At 38.4% G+C, this 21,355-nt stretch overlaps 1 protein-coding gene across 16 annotated transcripts in view; it reads right to left on the reverse strand.

The window, feature by feature from the left end:
* Positions 1 to 21,355, reverse strand: part of Dg (Dystroglycan) — a 512,976-nt gene that overhangs the window by 19,159 nt on the left and 472,462 nt on the right. For 10 of the 16 annotated variants that reach the window (XM_073955149.1, XM_073955152.1, XM_073955151.1 and 7 more), the window contains 4 exons: positions 19,252 to 19,536; positions 19,019 to 19,144; positions 11,768 to 11,994; positions 11,594 to 11,702 (listed from right to left, as the gene is read on the reverse strand). In XM_073955149.1, coding sequence (XP_073811250.1) covers positions 11,594 to 11,702; positions 11,768 to 11,994; positions 19,019 to 19,144; positions 19,252 to 19,536 — 747 coding nt within the window. Of the gene's footprint in view, positions 1 to 5,782; positions 6,668 to 11,593; positions 11,703 to 11,767; positions 11,995 to 19,018; positions 19,145 to 19,251; positions 19,537 to 21,355 lie in introns of all 16 variants that reach the window. The other 6 variants (XM_073955142.1, XM_073955139.1, XM_073955141.1 and 3 more) reach the window with 1 other exon arrangement.

Raw genomic sequence — 21,355 nt, forward strand, 5'->3', positions numbered from 1 at the left:
AGCCATTAAAAAAAACCTCAAACTAACAATTTGTATCGAATTTGTACTCTATCTATACCGATGGGAGACACTGTGCTACAATGAATATTATGACTGCCTGGCACAGCCGCGTGATTCGTGCCTTCTTACAGTTATTTAAAATGACCCTTTTACTAGCCCAAAATGCAGTAAATTTTGGCCGGAAAGATATTATATGTGTACATAGTACAGTAAAGAGAGAACCACAGGCCAGAAGACCACCTGTAGTGGGATTCTGTAACTCATTTTTGCTGTTAGCGACAAAAATCGGTAAAATTAAATCGTAAAATTATGTAAAAACATAAAGAAAAGTTGGCATCACTGTTTGTGTCGGTAGAGGCTAGCGACTACTTTTTATTCATCGTTAACTTACCGAAAATTTTCGGTAATTATCGAAATTATAAGCATTTTAATTTTACCGACAATTATCGATAACAGCAAAAATGAGTTACAGAATCCCACTAATGGTCTGGAAACCAGTTCTAAAAGGAGACACCAGTAGTGCGATAATGTAACTATTCTTTGCCGTTACCAACAAAAATCGCTAAAATTAAAACGCAAATTTATGAATGAAAAGGAGAAATAAAAGTTGACAGCACGTGCGGTATCGTTGGGGGTTAGCGACTACTTTATTTTGGTCCGTAACTTACCGAAAATATTCGTTAATTACCGAAGTTATAAGCAAATAAAAATTTCCAGTTATTGCCAGTTATTCTGTCGTTAACTAGATACAGAATCGCACTACAGGTCTCTAGGTCTAATTACGGAAGACCTCCACGTATATCCATAGAAGACCTCCAGACCTTTCCTTAGAAGACTTCCAGGTCATCCCTTAGAAGACCTCCAAGTCTTTCCCCAGAAGACCTCCAGAGCTTCTTGTAGAAGACCACCAGGACATTTTGTAGAAGATCACAAAGCCTTTTTATAGAAGATGAGCATAAGATGAGGAAGTCTTCTTATTAGGTATTCAGTAGACCTTTCCATAAAAGACCACCAGGCCTTCCATAGAGGACCAGTAGGTCCATTCACAGAAGACTTCTAGGTCTTTATACAGAAGACAACCTGGTATTTTTATAGACGACCAAAAGGTCCTCCTTATAGGATACCACCAGGCCTTATTATACCAGGTCTTCTTTTATAAAAAAAATTACAAGATCTTATAAAAGATCACAAAGTCTTCTTATGGAAGACCACCAGGTATTCTTATAGAAGCCCACCAGGTCTTCTTATGGAAGATCACAAGATCTTTTTATAAAAGATCATAAGGTATTCTTATAGAAGACAACAAAGTCTTCTTATAGAGCACCACAAGGTATTCTTATAGGAGAACACAGGCTCTTCTTGTAGAAGACCACCAGAGTTTCCTGTAGAAGACCACCAGGTTTTCTTGCAGAAAACATCAAGTTCTTCTGATGGAAGACCAGCAGAAGATGAAGAGGGTTTCTTATTAGCCATACAGCAGGCCTTTCCATAGAATACCACTAGGCATTCGCATAGAGGACCACAAGGTCCATTCACAGAAGACCGCTAGGTCCTCTTATAGAAGACTAGAAGGTCTTCTTATAGAAGACCAGAAGGTCTTCTTATAGAAGACCACCAGTTCTTCTTATAGAACACAGTCAGGTCTTCTTACAGAAGACTATCTGGTATTTTTATAGAAGACCACCAGGTCTTATAGAAGACCAGAAGGGCTTCTTGTAGAAGGCCACTAGGTGTTCTTATAGAAGACCACCAGATCTTCTTACAGAAAACCACCAGATCTTTTTATAGAAGACCACCAGGTCTTCTTATATACGACTTCCAGGTCTACTTATAGAAGACCACCAAGTCATCTTATTGAAGACACTAGGTCTTCTTATAGAAGACCACCTGGCCTCCTTATAGAAGACCACCTGGCCTCTTTATAGAAGACCACCAGATCTTCTTATAGAAGACCAACACGCCTTCTTATAGAAGTCCACCGGGTCTTCTAATAGAAGACCTCCAGGTCTTCTTATGGAAGACCACCAGGACTTATTATAGAAGACCAACTGGACTTCTTATAGAAGACCAACTGGACTTCTTATAGAAGACCAACTGGCCTTCTTATAGAAGACCAGCTGGCCTTCTTATAGAAGACCAACTGGCCTTCTTATGGAAGACCAACTGGCCTTCTTATAGAAGACCACCTGGCCTCCTTATAGAAGACCACCAGATCTTCTTATAGAAGACCACCAGGTCTTCTTATAGAAGACCACCAGGTCTTCTTATAGAAGACCACCAGGTCTTCTTATAGAAGACCACCAGGTCTTCTTATAGAAGACCACCAGGTCTTCTTATAGAAGACCACCAGGTCTTCTTATAGAAGACCACCAGGTCTTCTTATAGAAGACCACCAGGTCTTCTTATAGAAGACCACCAGGACTTCTTATAGAAGATCACCGGGACTTCTTACAAAGACCACCTGGTCTTTCCATATAACACCACCAGATATTTTTATACAAGACCGCCAGGTGCCTTTATAGAAGCCCACAAATTTTCTTATAAAATACCACCAGGTCTTCTTTACTTCCCCCATAAAAGTTCGAAAATTTTTGTAAAAGTTGTGCGCACGATAACCCTGGAAGGGAGTAACTTATTTGGTCCATACTTTTCATATCGTAATATATCTATAGTACATAAATGAGGTGCCAATATGGACTATATCGATCGACTGCTTCGGGTACCTCCCACACAAAATTTCGGAGATGTTAAGTTTAGGACCTGCTCTCGAATCGCTTTGATTTTTGTTGCAACAACTTGTATTCGCTGGCCCCATTACGACGGTACAAGTTTTATCAGGGACAAGTCCATACTCCCCGAGAAAATAGGCCGAAAGGTTTGAAAAACCTCTATGGCACCATGTGTAGTGGTTGGAGCACTCGAACGGATCAGCCGATTCGGTCCAAAATTTGACGTTCATAATATTTTGTCCAAACATAGTTTAAGTTCGAAGACAGGCCATTTCGGTCCACTGCTTCAGGTAGCTCTCCCACAAGAGTTCAAAACTTTTCGGTAAAATGGTACGCACGATAACTCTTGAAGGCGGCAACCGATTTGGTCCATACTTTTCATATCGTAATATTTCTATGGCACATACATAGATCCGGTTTGAATATGGACTATATAGGTCCACTCTTTCGAGTCCATCCCTCACAGCATTTGGGAAAAGTGCAGTTCAAGTCCTGCTCTCGAATCGTTTTGCTTCTTTTTGTAACAACCTGTAGTACGGTAGTACGTAAGATAACTCTCGAAGGGAGAAACCGATTTGGTCCAAACGTTGCACATCGTCTTATACAGACGTCAGAAGTATTGTGTGTTACTTTTTTCTGTTGGTACGAGCTGAGGGTATATCTCTGTCGGCCAAGCAGACTGATACTTTTTTACTTGTTTCTATAGAAAACCTTCTATATGCAGAAATATTATGTGTAGGAGATATATACATTCTTAGGAGGACTTGTATGCACAGCAAACCTCTTTAGCAGGTCCTGTATTCACATAATACCCATTTAGGATGTAGTATATCATTGGAAGACCTATTTATGAACCTTATATCTATAGAAGACCCTTTAGTAGGTCTTGAATCTATAGAAATTTCCCTAACGAAGTATTTTCTTTATAAGTGACCTTTTTGGGATGTCTTGTACGAGTATCCAAAGGTGATATTTTTTACCTATTGAAGCCCCTTTGGAAGAGGTGTTCTATTTATAGAAGGTCTCTGCAGGAAGAGTTATTTCTACAGAAGACCCATTTGGGAAATCTTCTTTTATAGAATAATACTTTAGGAAGTATTCTAGCATTCAGAACTAGCATTTATCATTGAATTTTCAAGAAGCTCACTAAAATCTCTGAAGTTACGTCCAATTTGACTTCTTTATTTTCATTTTAACATACAATATGAGATACCCCTTTTTTACAAAGTCTGATATGGGACTTTTATATGTTCCAAAGTATATTTACGATTAGTATAGCAAAAACTGTTTGGATCGAGCACACAACATTTCTTTTACAAACAGATGTTCAAAGATTTCGAAAATCTGGGTAAAAATCGTAAAATAGGGCCCCTAGCTATATGTCAAAAACAAGAGCTGAAGGCGAAAAACTGCTTCCGGATTTGAAAATCACTAACCAATTTGTTTTATAAACGGCAAAGTAATCGAATGAAAAAAAATCGTGTTGACCAGTGTTATCTTCTAAAGACAAATCGTATCTGTTATACGATTATGAATGTGTTATATAATACTATGTACACTAAAACTGTCAGCAATAAAAATGTTATACTGTCAAATTAACTGGAATACAAGAATATTTGAATGATTTTACCTTATACTGTCATAAATGGTTATAACTGTTATACTACTATAACTGTTATACTGTCATAAACTCTTATACTGTTATAAACTTTTATACAAAAAATATTTTTTTGAACATTTCAACTGAAATTATGACTTATAAAATTGTTATACACTTCAACGCACAAGTTGTTAACTGTTATACAGCATTTTTCTTTAACATTTTCTCTAAAATTCGTGTGTTTTTCGTTTACAAATACAATGTATAAACGTACACTCTCACACACATTAAGAAATATTAAATTTAGAGATGTAGTATTAAAAAAAGGAAATACAAAAACATTTAGAAAGAATATTAAAAAAAGGGAAATTCCTTTGAATTTTAATTACAACGTAAGAGACACACACACATGAAAAAGGAGAACGAAACAAATGTAGAACAATATGTAAAAAAACGGAAACTATTCACAACAAAGAGATAAAAAAATCACAAAAGAAGAAACAAATTGTAAGGCATAATATGTATGGTAGGTGGAGGTAGTATTGGCCTGGTGTAGTAGCAATTTGTCAGAGGGTCCAATATTAAAATGTATCTACGTTGAACCCAGAAAGGTACTGTAGACAAAGAAGTCAGTCAACAATAGTTGTCAGTGGTTATTTAGCATAGTGATAAACCCAAAACATGGCAAATTCTAAAACAAAATCAAAATTGGAAGGGCTTAATGTAAGAACATTTTAGTTTGAGTAATCATCTACACAATAAACTAATGAGGACAGTATTACAGGCAATGGGGGGTGGTATCCTGTTTGCCTTGTTGTCAGTTTTGAATGACAGTTGAGCTCAAATAATCGGTTGCTTGCTAGTGTGGCCGTTCATTTTTGTCATTCATCAGGCAACCAAAAAAATATTTTGAGATTGAACAGTAATTGATAATTGCGAAAAATCGACAGTCAGAACTGACAATGTGTACGGCACTTTAGAATATATAGATTTTAACTTTGGTCCATATTTACATTAGGCAATTTTCCTTGCGGCAATTATCAGTTTGTCGATGAAAGAGGGTGTTGAGAGGCAAAGGTTACCATATGCCTCACCTCTCTCTCTTTCTTTCAAACTGGCAATTTCCGCAAGGAATATTGCCTAATATAAATATGGACGTGTTTTTACATTAAGCCCTCCAGTCTATATCTGCTTTTTTAAGGAAATGACAACACAAGTTAACGAAACATGAAGAAAAATTAACAATAACATTGGTATTTTTTTCGAAGCCAAAAGAATAGTAGGAAACATAGTATTAAAGAATACAAGAAAAACAAAACAGCAAAAATTTCGAAAATTTCTTTCGAACAATGTTTTTTTTTTTTTTTTTTTTTTTGGTATTTGAAGTGGTTGGTTGTTGGTTACGTTTCTGTCTTTTTTTGGTGGGTACAGTACAAAACAAGACACACTTTACCTTATTTGGCTGTTTTACGAATACGTTGTTGTTGTGCACAGATGTTACTGCAGGGGTCGTTGTTGTGCTGGTGGTTGTTGTAGCCGATGATGATGATGATGAGGAGACCGATGCGGAAGAAGAAGCTGAATCAATACCCGGTGGAATATCATTGGAGGCTATTGTGATTGTCTGGGTTGTTGAATCGATTAGAATAACGGGTGGCGGTGGTGTCAATAGTGTGGTGGTTAAAGATGAGGTCGAGGTGAGTTCATGGCCATCACCACCCACATGATTATGATGATTGTGATGGTCAGCAGCAGCATTTTTAGGTTGCTGCTGCTGATGATGGTGGCGATGATTGTTGGTGGCAGCTGCTGAATTATCTTCAGCATGATGATTGTCATGATTATTGGTGGTGATTATGCTTGAGGTGGGTTGTTTATGATGATGGTTGGTGGAGGGCAAAGATGTTGTCAATACACCACCATCACTTTCTTCTTGGTTAACATCTTTGCCAGTAGATGTCTGGGGTGATAGGGAACCCATAACTTCTGCAACATTAAAGTCATTATTATCTTCCCTGGGAGTTTCAAAAATACTATTCATTTGAATATTTTCGGATTTTTCTGTTTCGGGTTGTTGCAAAACCTCCTTGAGTAGAACATCTTCCGGTTGTTCTACCACAATTTCGGGTATATCTTCAATATGTTTGGTATTCTCAATGGTTTTTGTTATAACCGATTCTAATTTCGAAACACTTTCATCAATCTCCTCATCATCGATGGTGAGTTTTTTCGTATCTTTAACACTATCCGTTGGTTCGGAGTCGGTTTGTTTTAAAGCCGTAATATCATCACGATTGGAGGTTCCAGCCACTTCCAAGGTATTCGAAGTTAATTCCGGCTTAATTTACGAAATTTTTATTTTTTTTTTGAAATTTTGTTTTTCGTTTGGTCACAACAATTACAAGAGACAAATCGAAAGAGAAAGACAAAATTACATGGTTGTGTGTGATGGTTGGTTGCATGAGTGGTGAGTTTGTGTGGCATAATTGATGTTGCAGTGATAGGTAGGTAGTTCAGACCCAGTGATGGATGTTTGGTGTTTTCAATAAAAAATAATGTTGTGTGGTGGGTTGGTTGGTTTTTGAAAGAATAATTAAAAATATTGGTGCAAATTATGACATGTGTATAAGTGTTATATGTGTATACATGTATGTTAAAGTGTTATACAAATAAATATAAACCAAAATTTAGTTTGTAGATTTTTTGTTAGACAAGTTGTTTTTACAATTTACATCGTATTGTAGAATTAGTTTTTTTTTTTGTTTTCGTTTGTTGGAAAAGTTAAATGAAAGAACAAAACAATTAGAAGAATAAGACGAAAAAAGAGAAAGAGACCAAGAATGAAACAACATTTGGTATTAATAGACAATTATTATCAGTCATCATTATCATCAACATCATCATCATCATTATTAATGGTGGTGGATTGCAATTTCACAAAAATGGTATTTCAACAGTGGTAAAAGGAGGAACAGGTGTTGGGGGGATTGAATCGACAGGCCGATTATTAGATATTCTACACCATTATAAGGTCAAAACGAGGAATTCATTGGGGAAGTGACGCGAAGACATAATAGCCTCACCTATTAAACCATCAACATTACGCGGCCAGCAAGATACCCTAATGTTAAGACCAGACCTCTTTATGGGGTTTATCTGTATTGGAGATCCTTTCTAAAGAGGCTTCTATCTGTAGAAGACTTCTTTGATGGGGATTCTATAAACTGAAGAGCCCTTTAAAGGTTCTTCCATCTACAGAAGACCGCCTGAAGGGGCTTCTTTGTATAGAAGACTCATTTTAAAAAGCTTCACTCTGCAAGAGGTCCCATAGAAGTACATCCTATTTGGCTATAGAAGACCACTTTGTATCTATCTATCTACAGAAGAACCCTTTGAAGGGGCTTCTACGTGCAGAAGTCCACTTTGAAGGGCCTTCTATGTACAGAATACCTCTTTGAAGGGGCTTCTATTAAACCAAACCCCTTTAGGTGGCTTATATGTGTAGAAAACACCTTTGAAGGGACTTCCATCTACACTTTAAAAGGGGTCCTACTACACAAGACCCCTTTAATCCCACTTTTATATATATTAAAGACGTCGTTGAAGGGGCTTATACCCAAAGCTGCCCCGTTTAAGAAGCTTCTATCTACTGAAGATCCCTTTGTAGCGGTTTTAACTCCTTTAGAAGGTTTCTATCTGTAGATATATATTTAAAAGGACTTGTGTCTACCTTTTAAGTGGCTTCTAGCAATGGAAATTGTCGTCGAAGCGGCTTCCATCTGTAGCACAGCCCTTTCAGGGATTTTATCTGTAAAATACCTCTAAAGGGAAAAACCCTCTGGTAGGACTTGTTATCTGTAGAGGACCCCTTTGGCTTCTAACTATAGAATACCAATTTGAAGGAGCATCTACATGTAAAAGACAGATTTAAGGATTCCAAGAGAACACTTTGAAGGGGATCTACCCCTTAAAATTAGGTACTTATATTTATACAAGACCACTTTGAAGATTTTATGTTCATAATACTATCTACAAAGGGTGCCTCTTAAAGGGGCTACTAACTACAGACGGTTCCTGAAGATACTTCATTCTAAAGAAAACACATTTGAAGGTGGGCTTTAATTTATAGAAGACTCCTTGGGTGAGGGGGCATATATGTATCTTTCTATAGGATACCTCTTTAAGGGGCTTCCATCAGTAAAAAACCCTTTTAAGGGGCTACTCTTTGTAGAAAACGCCTTTTGAAGGGTCTCCTATCTGCAGAAGATCTGTACTCATCATGAGCTTCGGCTTTCCATTAGGGCAATGATCGAAGGAATACAGCGCAGGCCGAGTAAATTGATAGCTTAACATTTTGCACTGTGCACGCTTGTATGAGAACAAGATACGATTGCCACAGCTCATCTGGTATCACCATAGTTGCACCCACGGTCTGATAAATAAGGACACATCATTCTGTCATTTCTCCTGGCTAACTGTCCTACTTTTCTGAACCATTGGGAAGCTGATTGGCATCGAGTTCAGATCCTCGGGTAGCTGAGAGAGCTTTCCTTGAAATTATCGCAATTCCAGGAGATCACCATATACTCCTCCATTACCACTTCACACTTTTGTGAACCATGGTTTCCATTAATCGTACTCAAATCTTCTGACTGACACACTTTTTTCAGCCATGGGAGAGCTGATTGTCATGGCTTCAGATCCTCTGCTAGATGAGGAAACTTTCTTTGACATCATCACAACTTCAGCCACTCCCTATGTACTCGTCATTTCCTTAGCACAGACCAACTTCCTGTGATCGTCTTCTCAACCTCTGACCATCGTTCTTTTCTAAATAATGACAAATCAGATTGGAAAAGGGTTCAGAGAATTCGTCGTCATTAAAGCATGTGAATTATCAAGAAGATGGTTGGCAACGGCTCAGAAAATTTACCAATCACCGAGGATCTGAACACTTATTAACCCTGAAGACCCAAGACAATGGACTAGCACCAATACCAACACGATAAGTGAAGGATTGAACCGACTTTGGTAAAATGGTTAAGATAGTCTCGAAACTGGATAAGACTGATGATAGAAAGACTACATAGAGCAACCCGGACTGAAAGGTCGAAGTGGAGGAGGAGGGCTACGGCGTATAAGACGCCTCCCAGCCTAGAAGGTAACACCACAATTTACAATGAGTCATATTTCAGATGTCATCCCAATGTCTCAATGGTACTGAAGCCACACAAGGATACCAGCAGCTGAGGCGAATCGTACAGGCCGAATTCAATTAGAAGTGTGAGTTATCAGTCCGAGTCTTAAACCCAAGATTTTTATCGTTTCAATGGGTGAACACGCGTCAAATATTGGGACACTAACGTGTGTTCAAGGTAATTTCCTAGCTGACATCAGCGGAAGATCAACCAAGCAACGGTTCTGATAAGGTAATTCCAAACCCTCACGGAATCTTAATATTCCCGAGGCCATGCAAAAATTGCGTCATAGGCGAATGGTGCAGGGCGATTTCGCTTCTGTAACCTTACTCAGGTGGCACTGATACTTAGATAGTTTATAGCAAGTAGTATCTTCTACTGTGTCCGACGCCCAAATCCAAGTTTTTATCATTCTCACTAACGGCTGTTAAAGGTAGTTCCCCAGCTGACACCGTTAAGGGTTCAATGTCCGTTTGAGTTAAAAGAGAAGATAGGAGAAGTCCTAGACTTTGACTTGTCATTGCTGATCGGGGCCGTTGCTTGGATAAATTCCCAAATTCTTCAGGCACTATTGCTCTTCATTGTTTCACAACATACCATACGGGACAAGGGAGACTTCTCTCATATCAATGAGTACATCCCGATTCATATTTAGTCAAGGCTTCAAGGCTGAAATATTCAGAAAATGTCGCCAACATTACTGAGGGTTATTTTTCCACCGTTGAAACATTTTTGATATTGCCTGGCCGGGGAATCGAACCCACGACCTTCTGCGGGCGTGCATTCCATTGCACCATGGTGGCACTTATGATAAGGGCCAATTTCCCTGTTGTCCAACATCCACATCAGTCGAGAAGTGAACCAGAACAGACAATGCGACCTAACAGTCGTGATGATTCTTGAGATATCGAAGACCCTGGATATAATCAGCCATGTACAGTTTTCGAAGGCGTGGGAAAGCCGTTGGATAATCAACTATACTGTGCATACTTCAGAATTAAGAAGTCAAAGACCCGTAGTGTGTATCAGGGAGTTCCCAATTTTCGGTGATATTTCCGGAACTGTTTAACATATATCTTTCTGAAATGCCAAGCTCACCAGACGGCCGCTGGTTTTACAATCATGACGGCAGATTCCATCATTGATTAGGGTTTAAGCGCCTATATTAGCCAACTTCGTGCAGTTATTTCAAATGCCGCATACAGTGATCACGACATGGACAGCTAAAATTTAGCTTCTTAATTTCCGCAAGAAATTACCAATGCCGTAGCTGCTTGGGTGTTAGGGACAGCAGTCACAGTTTTTTGGACAAACATACCCAACCCAGGAACGTCATTAAATACTTAATGACCTCTGCATATTGTGGTGTGAATATGAATATAAAACAATGCAGCGATGAAGAGTGAATTCCTTACTCGGAGACCAATCCCAAGAGCGCCAGTATTTTAAACCCAACATCGGTTGTTGTGCACTAATTCTTATTAAAAATTCGATACCATAGGACATCCTCTAATGTTCCAAAGCCGTTTCCAAATATGTATGGATTGAGATCTAAATGCAAATATTGACATCATATATCTAATAATGGTGTAGAATATTTTCAACATTTACAAAGTTATTGTCTTTTGAAATACCTTTTTGTGAATTGCAGGATTTTTATTTTTGTTTTTTTTTCAGGAAAAAATATGTTAAACGAAAAAAATTGTTAATAACACAAAAATAGAAATATACAAAGTGCAATTTGTTTTAGTTTGGAGAGAAAAACAAAACTGAAATCTTAATATAGATATTTAAATAGAAGATAATAATGATATTGGAGGAATTCAAAACCAATTCAATCAAATTCATCATTAAATGTTATTAATACAAAATATATGTACGTATGTATGTAAATATATGGCAATATTTAAATCAATAACATTTAGATTTTTGAATTAATTTGTTTTTCTTTTTTTGAAATAACTTTTTTCAAATTTTTACTTTAAAAGGAATCAATAAAATAATAAATCATAATTGTAACAACCAATTATAGAAAAATTACTTAAACTTAATTTGCTATTACATACCTCATTATCAGCATCATCTTCATTATTATCATTATTGTTGTTGTAGTTATTTTGACTTGTGGCTGTGGTGGAAGGAGAACTATCCACGGCATTGAATCCAGTATCCTCACTGTAATGTAAATGTTAAGTATCATTAGCGTCTTTCAGGTATACAAAAAAGTCACTTTAGCTTACTCATCGTCATATTCATAGTCATCATCATCCTCTTCTTCATTAAGACCGGAACCTTCAATTTGACGGCGATTTCGTACTGGTGCCTGATTTTTGTAATGCTTACGCCAAATAATCCACCAGCCGAATTTCTCACCGGTAATATTATCCAAAGCACCATCCTTAAATTGTTGTTCAATTTGTTTGACAATTGGTTCGGTAATGCTAAAGTATGTTGAACGACAGCCGATCTGGAAAGAAGTGAAAAAATAAAATAGTTAAAGTTTTTGATGTTACCATGACCAAGAGAATGGTTGTATTCCCTTACTCATAAGAAACATATACATATGTAAGTGACGAGCTTGAATAGAAAAATATACCCAATGGGAAATAGGCAGATCGTAGAGTGGCTTTAATAAATAGGAAAATATTTTGTGGAATCTAAGCAAACGTCTTAAGTCCAATTTTCATAGAATTTGAAATATTGCTACCGGATGCACAGTGGGCACTTCTTGAAGTGGCGATAATAAACAGAAATATATCTCCAAACTTCAGAAGCACAGCTTAGGGCTCCGGATGCTGGAAATTATGGAAATCTCAGTAAATATACTGCACAGCTGAAGTAGTCGAAAATATATCTCGACACTACGTGTGCCTAATAGACAAAATTTAACCTTTTGTGAGTAAAATATACAAACATTTTCTAAAAATTGGGTGCCGTGACTCCCAATCGACATATCTGTCAAATCAAGTGTGATGACGCCCAGCATTTTTGGAACTTATGTCCTATGTTTTGGAGCGGCCATAACTCCTACTGGCATTATAGACATTAAAAAAGCAAAACATGCAAGGCGTTAGGCCCTAATGGAATATCAATGGTATTGAAGGTCAGCAAGAGTGTCAAAAGGCCGATTTCCCTTCTGTAACCTGTTAAAGCGGGTGACGTAGGATATGAAAGATATCAAGCAACGGCTCCTAACCGATTTCAACATGGCAAAGCCCAGGATTTATTCGTGGTCCCTCTTTTATCTCAACTGACCTCTGGGGAGCTGCCTTTAACACCCGTTAAAAATAGTGAGCTAACACGAGCGGCGGTTTACCATCCAAAAAGCACCGTACTATGAAAAAAACAAAGAAAAAGAAACACAAACCGCACGTTTCAAGGACCATGACCTACTTTAAGCATCATGACCTGCGAATATGCACTTGGAATGTTCGCGCTCTTCATAGAGAAGGGTCAGTTTACGTTTCTTCAACATCAGCTTTATTTGCGCTCATGCTCCCACTCAAGACAAGAAATAACATACCAAAGATATACATATTTACGAGCGCTTAGAAGAAACATACCACCGTTCGTTGTCCTGCCCATGTCATTAAAATTATTCTCGGCGAATTCAAAACTAAAGTTTGGAAAGGAGAAAATCTTTGGCCCACCGTTCGTTGTCCTGCCCATGTCATTAAAATTATTCTCGGCGAATTCAAAGCTAAAGTTTGGAAAGGTGAAAATCTTTGGCCCAACTGTCGGAAAATTCTTTCTCAACAGGGAAACGTCTGACATTGGAATGAGGCTGATTGACTTCGCAGCTGCAAGGAACATGGTAGTGAACAGTACCAGATTTAAGCACCTAGAAATTTATATAGGCATCTGGCTTTCTTCAGACCAAAAAACAAGAAATCAAATTGATCACACTCTGATAGATGGAAGACATTCCTTGAGCGGGTTGGATGTAAGATCGTTCCGAGGAGCTAACAACAACTTGGATCACCCACCCATCTTGTTGTAGCACAGGTACGCACCCGATTAAACATAACAAATAAAGTAGCAACAGATACAACATGAAAGTTGGACATCTGCAAGCTGCAATTCAACAGATAGCCACATCTTAATCCATTCAACTGGTCAAATAGCCTAATGAAAGCACTCCTCGTCCCGATAACATATTAGCACAGTAGAGAAGCATTGCCCACACCATGCAAACAACCGCAAAATCCATAAATATGGATACCAGAGGCCTTCAACAAGAAATCCATGGTATGACCAGGAGTGTCGTGCTGCTACCGAAGAGAAAAATGCGGCGTATAGGGCTACTCTACAAGCAGAAGCAAGGCGTAGTGCACGAGATAGGTATCGGGTAAAAAAGTAGAGAGGGGAGACGCTTTTTCCGTAGGAAAAAGGGAGAGAAATGAAAAAGCGAGAGTGTGAAAAAATCGAGATGTACAGGAGCCAGAATGAAGTCCGAAAATTCTACCAATGAGTGAAACATCAAACTGATGACTTTGGTACAGGCACATCCTCCTGTAGAGACGATCTATGGAATTTGGTAACAGATACAGATATAGTGCCCAGGATATGGATGGAACATTTTTCCAATAAAGAATACAATGAAGGTACCGCAGATACAATCCCAGAAGATGATATTGATGTATACTGCCCCGCCAAGATGAGATAAAGGCAGCAATAAACCGGCTGAGGAATAATAAGGCAGCTGGATGGCTTAACAGTCGAGCTGTTCAAAACCGGTGTCGACACGCTGATAAGGTGTATGCACATCAGCTAGGAAGAAGAACGCGGATCCGACGATTGAAACCAGAGCATCCTGTGTCCCGTCCACAGGAAAGGGGATGAGAATGTGTGCTCTAACTATAGGACAGCCATGCACGCGTCTTTACGAAAAAGTTAACTACAACTCTCTTTCCCATACAAAATCCCAAAATAGCATTCTCTCCTTGTGCACCATTGCTATAGGACCATAAGTCTGCTTACAAGATAGTGACAGGCAACTACGTAGCCAGGGGGCGGCCGGTCATGGTAATTCTTAGCATTTCAATTTTTTTCCATTGGGGTCCCCGTAATGGTTTCGATATGTATTTCTGGATATGTTGTTGGTGTCAGGGATATAGTGCGAACGACTAAATTGGGCCATACCAATGCTACTTTAAACCTAGCAAATCCACCATTGACCATATATTTACACAGCGGCAAATCCTGAAAAAGAGATACATGGTCCCCTTAATGGTTTCGATATGTATTTCTGGCTACGTCCCTGGTGTCAGGGATATAGTGCGAACTACTAAAGCCTATGGTCAACGAAATAATTGGGCCATACCAATGCTACTTTAAACCTAGCAAATCCACCATTGACCATATACATACACCATACACAGCGGCAAATGAAAAAGAGATACAGATCGATCAGCCTTCGACAGCCCCTTATGTTCGAAGGTTTTCCAAGCCATGTCTAAGTTTGGTATCCCCACAAAGCTCATTCGTCTTTGAAAGATGAATCTGATACCGGTCCTCAGTTAAAATAGTCTAGTTTAGCATAAAAAGAGTTTTCAGACAAGGAAACGTTCAACGTTCTGCTGGAAAAGGTTATACGAGATGCGGTCGTTAAATTAAATGGCTCAATTTACACCAATAGCCATATTTATAATAGCCTATGTTGACAACATTGGCATCATGAGTCGATCAGTAACTGATATCTTTAAGGAGATCGAAAGAGAATCTGCTAAAGTGAGTCTGGTGGTAAACGGCAACAAAACTATGTTGATGGTATTGAGGCGCAAATCCGCCATAGAACTCTGACTAATTGTGGAAGTCTGTACCAGTAATTCTGAAGTAGTTAAAGACTTCGTCTAACTCGGCAAGGTACTCAACATAAGAAGAGTAACCGGTTTAATAACAAAGCCGCATCTTGTCATACAAAAATAAACTGAAACTACCCGTGTTAATGTATGGTATGGAAGCCTGAGAACTTCCGCGAACAGATAAGGCAATGCTTGGTGAGTTTGAGAGAAAATTGCTTTGAAATATCAACGACCAATTTACGTTGACGGGGAATATTGGTGTCGTATGCATCACGAGCTGTATCGGCAGCACCACCAATGACATCAGCGTATTTAAAGACATCGAGTGACAACAATTATGTTGGCTAGGCCATGTCATACGTATGAGGAATGGTGAACCCACTAAAAAAAGGCGTATAAATATGGCCCGCATGGCCCATGGCATGGAGAACTCGAAGGCCAAAACTTTAATGGAATAAACAAGCGGAACACGTGATAGAATAAAACGATATTCGAAATTGGAAAGTAAAGCAACAAATAGAGAGGAATGGAATTTTTGTCTTAGTTCGGCTTATAGAACAAATGTTCTGTAAATGTTGTTTTAGTAGCAGCATAGGTTTGATGTTGTGTTAGCTGTCGCTTTGGTTCTTAAGGGCTGTTCGAATATCAATTTGCGATTTTTACCCAAGGTAGTCCTTGTGGTTCTCATTTCGTGGGCAATTCCATGTTTTCTGACATAATTAATTATCCGAAAGCTCTAAAATTCGAAATGAGTATCCGATTTGTGCGAAACTTTGCAAATCGTAATATTTCTTCTTGAAAACACCTTCATGTACCTCCCTCGCAAAAATTCAAAATGTTCGCTTAAGTGAAGTTTAAGAGCTGTTGAAGAATTGTTTTGAAAATTTCACCAAAAGTACTCCTTGTCGCTCTGTTTACAGCGATATAATATTTTTCATGGGCAAGTCGAAATATTCGTCGGAGACCCTATAAAGTATATATATTCTTGATCAGTATAAAATTCTTAGTTATCTGCCCGTCCGGCCGTCCGTCCGTATGTCTGTTGAAATAAATGTAGAGGCCGCAATTTTTAAGATAGAGCTTTATAATTTGATATAGAAGTTTATATTACTCATAGGATGTATGGTACTGAAAATGGACTATATCGGTCCAAGTTTTGATATTACCCCCCATAGAACCGTTCCTCCCGATTTTCGGTATTTTGAAGGTTTTAGGCATTTGGCATTTAGTCTTGGTTGGATATATAAAACTTTCTCGCTGAAATTCGTCGGTATAGCTCCATGTCTTCATATAGCCCCAATAGAACGTTACCTCCCAATTTTAGTCTTCGTTGGGTGCCACCGTGGTGCAATGGTATGCACGCCCGCCTTGCACGCAGAAGGTCGGTGGTTCGATTCCCCGGCCAGGCAACACCAAGCATTTTTCTACGGTGGCAAAATACCCCTCAGTAATGTTGGCGACATTTCCTGAGTATTTCAGCCGTGAAAAACTTCTCTATAAGTGGTGTCTTAGGACACGCCGTTCGGACTCGGCGATAAACAGTAGGTCCCATATCATTGAGCTAAATATGAATCGGGGTGCACTCACTGATATGAGAGAAGTCTCCCTTGTCCCGTATGGGATGTTGTGGAACAATGTTTTTTTTTTTGGGGGTATAAAACTTTCTACCTGAAATTTGTCAGTATAGGTCCATGTCGTCATATAGCCCCCATAGAACCGTACCTACAGATTTTCAATATTTTGAAGGTTATGGCCTCAATATCCCACCAAAATGCCTGAAATTTGGCATTTAGTCTTCGTTGGGAATATAAAACTTTCCGCCAAAATTCGACGGTATTGGTCCATGTTGTCATATAGCCCCCATTGAACGGTATCTCCGCATTTTCGGTATTTTGAAGGTTGTGGCCTCCATATCCCAACGAAATGGCTGAAATTTGGTATGTAGTTTTCGTTGGGGGTATAAAGCTTGCCACCTGAAATTTGTTGGCATAGGTCCACGTCTTTACATAGCATCCATAGAACGGAACCTTCCGATTTTTGGTATTTACAAAGTTTAAGTCTTAATATTCAACCGAAATGCCCGAAATTTGGTATTTCATCTTTTCTTCCACGTTAAATTTGTCGTCTTTATTTAGTCCCCATAGAAAAGTATCTCCAGATTTTCGGTACTTTGAAGGTTGTGGTCTCCATATCCCAACGAAATGGCTGAAATTTGGTATTTAGTCTTCGTTGGGGGTATAAAGCTTTCCACCTGAAATTTGTCGGCATAGGTCCACGTCTTTACATAGCATCCATAGAAAGGTACCTTCCTATTTTTGGTATTTACAAAGTTTAAGTCTTAATATTCAATCGAAATACCTGAAATTTGGTATTTCATCTTTGTTTCCACGTTAAATTTGTCGTCTTTATTTAGTCCCCATAGAAGAGTATCTCCAGATTTTCGGTACTTTGAAGGTTGTGGCCTCAATATCCCAACGAAATGGCGGAAATATGGCATTTGGTCTTAGTGGGGTGTGTAAAACTTATTTCCTGAATTTTTTCCGTTGTGGTCTCAATATCCCACCAAAATGGCTGTATTTAGTCTTCGTTGAGGGTATAGAACTTTCCACCAGAAATTTGTCAGTACATGTCCTCATATAGCCCTCATAGCACGGCAATCGCCTTTTTTCGATATTTTGAAAGTTTAAGCCAAGGGTACAAAACATTATAACAGGTACAAGCATCCCTTGCAAAAATCAGACAGTATAAGTGTCCATATTTTGAAATTTTACTCACATTTCCCTACCGAATTAGTTGTTGCGAGGGCTACACGAACACTAACTGGCATAGGCAACAACGCGTGTTGCCAGTTGCCATTTGAATTTTTTGGACAGTTTGAAAGTTTTTAGCCTTTACGTACTCAGGACAGTTCGTCATACGACCATGTGTTGTAAACATTTACGTCCGATCATTTTTCACAACTTTCGACGGCAAGAGTGCATCGGTCAAATTAAGTCTTTATATGTTGATAAAGGACCATGCTATAGCACTATGAAGTGAATGCAACTTGGTACTTTGGAATCTCAATGGATAGAATGTCTCCCCACAGAAAATTATCAGTATAAAGTGATTATCGTCAATTAAGACATTATTCTCTTCCAATGAATTTGACTTAACGTAGCGGATGAGCTTAGTATTTACTAATTGTTTATATTTACTTCAAAACAGTTCGTAACACCGTTTTACTCGTCATGTATGTGTGCGGATTTTAATGGGTTAAGGGTTAAACAATAACATTGTTGTTAACCTTGAACTTCTATGACATCGTTAATGACATTTGAATTTAATACAATAAATCAAGCACATCCTGTTTCCTTCTATTGGTCGAGGTTGGGTTATTGAAAGTGACAAAAGTGTCTGGAGGAAACGTTTATTTGATTAATAACTTCCTGTTTTAAGAATTTCCGCCATCAAATTCAAACACGTTTTTTGTGCTCTCTTATTTGACAAATCATCATTTTGCAAAGTTACCCCTTACTAAGGCCAAGGCAGAACAAAAGCGAAAACAAAAGACCCTTTGAACCTTTCAATGAATTTCACTAAAAACACTTCTCTATCCATACAGTGAGTAGAATGTGAATGTGTAGAAAGATGATGGTCCCAATGAATTGTGCATTGGGCAAAAAGTGTCTGCAAAAATATACTTACGATAAAATCAACACGTCCCAGTTTACGATTATTATTAGTATGGCACTTATTGTTTCCCTTTTTCAAAGATTCCTTTTGCATTTCGTATAGATCATGTTTGGTGACACTTTCCATTGTGATAAATTCCTGGAAGTGTTGGAAAAAATGAAAGGTATTAAACATCTGTGTGTGTGCGGGTGTGTGTGTGTGAGGATATTGAATAATGATGAGGGTTTTTTCTGCGATTTGCTTACCTTTGGTATGGCAAAGAATTTCGATAGTTTGGCCAAAACTTTAGCACGGCGACTTTCATTCAGGTCATGCCAATTATATGTTTGCAGCACGAGCGACAAGACCAGCTCATTGTCGCCATAACGACAGTGTGACAATTCCACAGCATAGGGGTCTTGATGTTTATGATGATGTGACGACGACGTTTGGTGTTGATGTTGGTGATTATGATGCGAGCTGGCGGCGGCGGCTGTATGATGATGACCTTCAATTAATGTGGGCTCATCTTTGGGTTCGATTAAAGGAACCTAAAATCAAACAGAGAAAACAAAAATAGAGTTATTTATTAAAATGTTTACATTGGGCAGAAAAAAGCATATGTTTAATTGTGGCCTTAAAGTGTGGAAAAATTACACCCTCCTGCATACATTTTTGTAGCAAATGATTAATGTTTCCATATTGGCGGCAAGCTGGCCTGTGCTGATGTGTTGTTGAAGTGGTGTAATTTGAAAAAATAAATAATTATGTTTTGCTGTTTTAATTGTTTGTATAATTGTAAAAAAGTACCTAATTATACAATAAAGTGTGCCGGCCTGACTGATTGCCTGCCTTGCTGGCAGTTGGCTTTAAAACCGGCTGTTCTTCTTTGCCCTTCTCAGGGCCTCCCACCATTCATCATCATCATCATGGACAGACACCATGAGTTTATTTTATAAATAGCCCATAAATGTTTCTAAAAAAATAGTATTTTTTGTTTATTTAAAACAAAAACAACAAATGTGTAGAATCAACCCCTTTTTTCCCAAAGTTGTCTGCAGTCATTTCAAACATTAAATGATTAATAGCCCTAGTACTGAATTCAAATTATATTCTATGGTTCATCAAAATCATCATAATTTTCATGCTATGTTCTGGTATTTTACACATTTTATAATTCAAGGGTATTCCTTGCTACTTCCACCATCCATCCACCCACCCAACATCTGCGTAAATTCATAATTCATCTACCAGAACATGACGTTTGCATAACAAAATGTGTAGCATAAAAGAGTTTGAAACCAAAAATAAAGATCCATCTGCACTTTGTACGGCATCATAAATTTTATTTTGTACTTTAAACAGAAGAAGAAGATGAATGTAAAACTTATTGGTAGATAGAGAGTAATTATACATTTATAGAAACAGAAGGCCCTTAATGTGATTCCATTTAAATAGTGAAAGGAATTATAGAAGCACCCTTTCCTTCAGAAAGAAACTATAGAAGCACCCTTTCCTTCAGAAAGAAACTATAGAAGCACCCTTTCCTTCAGAAAGGGACTGTAGAAGCACCCTTTCCTTCAGAAAGGGACTATAGAAGCACCATTTCCTTCAGAAAGAGACTATAGAAGCACCCTTTCCTTCAGAAAGGGAAAGGGACTATAGAAGCACCCTTTCTTTCAGAAAGGGACTATAGAAGCACCTTTTCCTTCAGAAGAAGCACCCTTTCTTCAGAAAGGGACTATAGAAACATCATTTCCTTCAAAAAGGGACTATTGATTCACCCTTTCCTTCAGAATGGGACTATAGAAGCACAATTTCCTTCAGAAAGGGACTATAGGAGCACCCTTTCCTTCAGAAAGGGACTATAGGAGCACGCTTTCTTTCAGAAAGGGACTATGGAAGCACCCTTTCCTTCAGAATGGGACTATAGAAGTACACTTTCCTTCAGAAAGGGACTATAGAAGAACCCTTTCCTTCAGACAGGGATTATAGAAGCACCTTTTCCTTCAGATAGGGACTATAGAGGCACCCTTTCATTCATAAAGGGACTATAGAAGCACCCTTTCCTTCAGAAAAGGACTATAGAAGCCCCCTTTCTTTCAGAAATGGACTATAGAAGCACCCTTTCCTTCAGAAAGGGACTCAAGAAGCACCCTTTCCTTCAGAAAGGGACTATAGAGGGTGCTTCTATTCAGAAAGGGACTATAGAAGCACCCTTTCCTTTAGAAAGGGGCTACAGAAGCAGCCTTTCCTTCAGAAGGGGACTATAGACGCATCCTTTCCTTCAGAAAGGGACTATAGAAGCGCCCTTTTCTTCAGAAAGGGACTACAGAAGCACCATTTCCTTCAGAGAGGGCTATAGAAGAA

The sequence above is a fragment of the Musca autumnalis genome, unplaced genomic scaffold (genome assembly GCF_047663935.1).
Source record: "Musca autumnalis isolate F117 unplaced genomic scaffold, ASM4766393v1 scaffold_5, whole genome shotgun sequence".
Classification (NCBI taxonomy): domain Eukaryota; kingdom Metazoa; phylum Arthropoda; class Insecta; order Diptera; family Muscidae; genus Musca; species Musca autumnalis.